We start from the raw sequence: 5,628 nt of genomic DNA on the forward strand, positions 1-5,628 counted from the left end.
GTCCCAGCCCAGATGGGGTTTCCAGCGGCTGTTACAACATCCTGCTGCGAGACTGTGGGGGCTGAGCCCCCCAACTCCTCTGGTGACTCCCAGGGGGAGGAAAAGGGTTGGGGCAGAAGCCCAGCCAGGTGAGAGATCGTGCAGCTGAGACCAAAAAGCGGCTCCGGAGCCGGGCAAGGGCCCCCCAGCAGCCAGAACCCCGAGATTTCGGCCCAGCTTTGGTGCAGCCTGGCCCTACCATCTTCAGCCACTTCCCAGGGAAGAACCATCGTGCCCTCGGCAGACCTGGGAGATGTTAACTCTTCGTGCCAGATGAGACTTACAGCAGCACTGGCCCTTCTCGGAGTGAGAACAGGCAGAGTGATGGAGGATCACTGTAAGGAGACACAGCAGGAAACTGAGGTCAGCGAAGAGAGAGTAAAAGGCTTAGGTTGGAGGGAGATTGAGGAGTTGCCTACTTTGGGCTGGATTTCTCTTGCGAGGCCATGGAGAACGGACTAAACTTCCCCCAGAACATACAGAATGCCTTTAGGGGGATGCAGAGTTCTAGTCATAGCCATGGACTGATACAATTGAGATTGAATGGAGACTTGTGGACAGAGGAAGACAAAGACAAAGTGACATGAAGCCCTTTGCTCCCAGGGAAAAAGAGACCTCTGTTGAGATGAAGATGATTTTGCAGATAGAGGAAGGGAAACTGTTTCATACTGGGAGAGGCATCCTAAATTTAGCAGACGTGGCCCGTACGCAGTTATGGGGAAAAGGTGCGAATGGCAGGGGCTCCACAGTTTGCAGAATTTCCGGGTGGCTGCAGATTTGTGACGTGGGAGCCAGCAGAGAACTGTTATCTCATGGTGGTGTCTCCATGGGAGTTTCTAAGAGAGGCTCCCCTCCCTAAGAACACATGAAATGGTGTTTTAGAGTGGTGAAATGGAGTGAAACTCCCAGGATTCGTCTCTTTATGTTGTCAGTGAGAAAGTCAATTGTGGTGAGGAGAGAGGAAGTGTTTTGAGAGTTTCATTTTGATTCTCATTCTTTTCTGTTGGTGTTTGTTAATGAATCTATTTTGACACCTTTTAAGATTTGGGCCGGCTTTGCTTTCCTCCCAATCCTATCCCACAGTCGGAAAAGGAGAAGATGGTTTCAACAAACGCTCAGACCGCTACACTGAATTGGGCGAACAGGAATTGGTGAACGCGAAACCATTACGGCAAATTATTTCCGGGAAAAGCGCAGTTTCTCTATTAGATAGAAGACTCATTTTAATGAATATTTATTTTTAGGATGGATAAATTGCCCATGGCAAAGTCTCCCTGAGTTGCAGGAGCCGGAGAGAGGCGCGGTGAGTCCGAGCTGCCCAAGAATTCCGGCTTTGTGATCCCTCCAGTTCTGTCCGGGAGTTCACTGCGGCCCATTCCGGTATCAGGGGCTGGGGGGACACTGGGGACACTTGGGGACACGGGATTGGTGGATTGGGATTGCGCTCCTGGGGGAGTCACAGGACTGGGATCGGGGTCATGGGTGCTCTGGGGGAAAGTGAGGGGGAACATGGGATGGTGGGAGTGGGATTGGGGTCCTGGGGGGCTGGGAGACACTGGGGGGCAGGGGGCGGTGCCCAGATTTGGGTTGAGGTCCTGGGGTGACACTGAGGGAACTGGGGACTGGGAGTGGGATTTGGGGTCTGGGGGTGGGCTGAGGGGACACTGGGGGGCTCAGGGAGTGACCCCAGGATTTGGGTCAGGGTCCTGGGGGGGCGGAGACTCGTAACCATGGCAGTAGGATTGGGCTTCTGGGGGGCCAGGAGGACACGGCACTGTGGGATTGGGATTGGGGTCCCTGTGGGGCTGGGGGATGTTGGGGAGGCCAAAGTAACCCCAGGACTGGGGATCAGGGAGCCCAGACATGTCCAGGGGTCTCCTGGCCAGGAGTGCCTCCCTTCCCCTGGGCTGACCCCACTCCCCTCCCCAGTCCCTCACCGAGGAACCCTCCCCATGTCCCCCTCCATGTCCCCTCTGTGTCCCCCAGTGTCCCACCCTGCTCCTGGTGGCCTCTCTCCTCCATGGCCCCCCTGGCTCTCACCCTGGCACTGCTGGCAATGACCGTGGCCACCGCGGCCAACATGGTGGTGCCTCTTGACATGGCCTGGGACTCCTTCGATGACCAGTACCGGGGCTGTGGCGCTGCCATGACCGCGGCGTTGCCGGCCCTCTTCCGCTCCGAGTTCCAGAAGAATCGTCACTTTGCCCGGGTCTGGGTGAAGGCCGTGACTGAGTGGCAGAGGCGGGACTCCCCTGTGTCCCCTCTGCCATCCCAAGCCCAGGCCATCGCCCTCACGGCCCTCACGATGGATGTACACAGTGTGTTCAACGACGCCCTGCGCAAGGCCGGCCGCTCCCCCCGGCAATACCGGGACAACTTCCCCTACAAAACGCTGCATTTCCTGCTGACCGACGCGCTGGCCACGCTGAGGGACGCTCACCCTGGGCAGTGTCTGGACGTGTTCCGTCGGGACTGCGGCGCCCAGTTCGCGGCCCAGCCGGGCGACACCGTCCGGTTCGGCGAATTCACGATAACGGCGCTGAGGAAAACGGAAGGCTGGTGCTCGGACGGGACAGAGTTCCAGGTGCGCACGTGCCAGGCTGCAGGAATACAATCCTTCTCGGAATATCCGGAACACGAGGGGGCGCTGATCCCGCCCTTCGAGACATTCGAGGTCACCGAAGTCACCCGGGAAGGGAACAAGACACAGATCCAGCTCCGCTCCATCGGGACCTTCAGCAAATACAACTGCGAGTGGCTGAAAGGTGACACCACAGGGGACAGCCTGGGGGATGGGGACACCCCCTGTGGCCATGGGGACACCCACGACAGGGCACAGGGGACACAGGGACACTCACTGGGCATGGGGGACATGGACAGGAGCACCCACTCTGGGTGGGGGGACAGGGACACCCAGTGCTGGGGACACCAAGGCTGGGGACACCCACTGAGGGCATGGGGACAGGGACGCCAATGACAGGGACAGGGATGGGGACCCCCACATCTGGGGGGACAGGGACACCCCTGACAGGGACAGGGATGGGGACCCCCACATCTGGGGGGACAGGGACACCCCTGACAGGGACAGGGATGGGGACCCCCACATCTGGGGGGGACAGGGACGCCAATGACAGGGACAGGGATGGGGACCCCCACATCTGGGGGGGACAGGGACACCCCTGACAGGGGCAGGGATGGGGACCCGCACATCTGGGGGGGACAGGGACACCCCTGACAGGGACAGGGATGGGGACCCCCACATCTGGGGGGACAGGGACACCCCTGACAGGGACAGGGATGACCCTGTCCCAACCCTGTCCCTCCCCGCCAAGGGCAGTGCTGTGGGGACAGGCCCTGTGTGCTGGAGGAGGGTGGGCCGGGACCCACCATGACACTTCCTGAACTCCTGTCACCCCCCGTCACCCCCATGGCACCCCCTGACTCCCCCGATCCCTGTCACCCCTAAGCCCACCATGACCCCCCTGACCTCCCTGACCCCTGTGCCCCCCCATAGCCCCCAACACCCTGTCACTTGTCACCTCATGCCCCCCATCTCTCCTGTCACCTCTAACCCCCCATTCCTGCCGTCCCCGACCCCCTCTTGGTCCGCCATGGTCCCCCTGATCCCCCTCTCTGTCCCACAGGTGGGAGCGTCCCCAGCGCCCCCTTCCACCTCGGAGGACTCCTCCTGGCCACCTCAGCCCTGGCAGTGGCCACCGGGATCCTCTGAGCCACGAGGCCAATGTCACCGAGGTCACCAAGGTCACTGTGGCCACCAGGATACCCAGAGAAACGAGGCCACCAAGGCTCCCAAGGCCACCACTGCCACTGTGGCCACAGTGGCCACCAAAGCCTTTGTGCAAAGCCGTGCTATTAAATATTCCTATCAGAAGAATTCTATCAAAGAATTCCATCAGAGCTACTTTATTAAACGACTCTATCAGAACAATTCCATTAAATAATTGCATTGAAGCAATCTTAATAAACGATTCTATCAGAACAATTCCAGTAAAGAATTCTATCCGAAGAATTCTATTAAATAATTCTATCACAATTATTTTATTAAACGATTCTATCAGAACAGTTCCATGAAATAATTGCATTGAAGCAACTTTAATAAACGATTCTATCAGAACAATTCCACTGAAGAATTCCACCAGAACAATTTTATTGAATAATTCCATTGGTACAATTTTATCAAATGATTCTATCGGAACATTTCCATGAAGGAATTCTGACCAAGCCAGCTGCCGCGGGTTTTGTAAAGAGCGTGTTATTCTATTCCATCTGGGTGGGGCAGAATTGCTTATCTTTGCCCAAATGGATCACTGTCCCTTATCAGATGGCGGAGTGCTGCTTATCTCTCTTCATTGTTTCACCGCTTCCATGGGAATGTCTTCTGCTACTGGACCATTGAGAGCTCACCAATGACGTTACACGTTACACTGCACTATTGCAGCTGCTCCACACGGGGAGGAGGAGCCAAACCATCTTCACCTGGATAAAAAGGAGCCACAGTCCCACTAGGGATCCAGTTTTCCCACCGGATCCCTGGAGGAAGACCGGACCCATCTCACCATTTCTGGACCCTTTTTCTCCAACGGGACTGTCTTGGTTTGGGAAGACAGGTATCTGCCCGGTAAAATTACAATCAGAGGCTCTTCGGCAAAGATTTGGGCAATAGGAATAGCAGTTCTTTACTAGTATGTATTACAAAGCAATAATAATGAACGGGTGGTGGTGCCTCTGTCCCCTTTTCTGTATTTTTTTTTCGTTCTTTTTCATTCTGTTTGTTTTTTCTTCCTCCCAGTGCTTCTTCTGTTGCCTTGCTTCAAATCAGGACCTTTGGAACTGGCCTGGAACTGATCATTCATGCTTTTCTAATAGCCCAGAGCAGCCCCTCCCCAGCTCCCTCAGCCACTCCTGGTGCTCCACACCCTTCCCAGCTCTGTCCCTTGCCTGGACATTCTCCAGCCCACCCAGGTCCTTCCTGAGGACATCCCTGCAGTGACAAGGGAGCGCAGAGGAAAAAGGGAGGAACGTTTATCCATAACCTCTCTGCAGATCGAGGTTTGAAAAATAAAACTTTAAGATGCCTCTGACAAAAACAACAGGAAGTGGTTTATTTCAGGGAAGGAGGCACCCTGGAGGAAAGGCGTTAAAAGAGCGGCAGCAGACACATCAAGTGAGTCAGCAGCAAATTTTGATAAATTTTTAATAGGCCAGGCGAGCAAGGATCAAAATTTTGATACGCTTTTAATACTCCAGGAAAGCAAGCAGCAATTTTTTCCCACTCCACGGCAAGCAGCAATTTTTTTGGATACATCAGGCGAGGCAGCCGAGGAGCTTTAGGAGGTGGCCATGACACTGGCACTCCCAAATCCCTCTGTCAGGAAGTGCCCAACCGGCCCCAGGCGCTGACCAGTCTCTGCTGTCCGTGCTGTCCGTGCTGTCCTGGCAGCTCCAGCCCTGCCCTGGCTGGTCCTGCTGTAACCACGGTGGCCATGGTGGCCTCAGTAGTTACAGTGACCGCGGGAGCCACAGTGGCCAGAGTGGCCTCATGAGTCACAGTGGCCACACTGGCCATGG

General features: G+C 55.9%; 1 protein-coding gene across 1 annotated transcript; it reads left to right on the forward strand.

Moving 5' to 3' along the window:
* The first annotated feature begins 1,329 nt into the window (after positions 1 to 1,329).
* LOC136302029 (erythroblast NAD(P)(+)--arginine ADP-ribosyltransferase-like) lies at positions 1,330 to 5,396 on the forward strand. The gene is made up of 4 exons (XM_066205367.1): positions 1,330 to 1,419; positions 2,026 to 2,804; positions 3,684 to 5,224; positions 5,308 to 5,396. The coding sequence occupies exons 2-3, from the start codon at positions 2,060 to 2,062 to the stop codon at positions 3,767 to 3,769; spliced, it is 831 nt and encodes a 276-aa protein (XP_066061464.1). The 5' UTR covers positions 1,330 to 1,419; positions 2,026 to 2,059; the 3' UTR covers positions 3,770 to 5,224; positions 5,308 to 5,396.
* The last annotated feature ends 232 nt before the right edge of the window (positions 5,397 to 5,628 follow it).

Source organism: Chamaea fasciata, unplaced genomic scaffold (assembly GCF_029207755.1).
Source record: "Chamaea fasciata isolate MVZ Bird 193981 ecotype frontalis unplaced genomic scaffold, bChaFas1.0.hap1 SCAF_1, whole genome shotgun sequence".
NCBI lineage: Eukaryota > Metazoa > Chordata > Aves > Passeriformes > Sylviidae > Chamaea > Chamaea fasciata.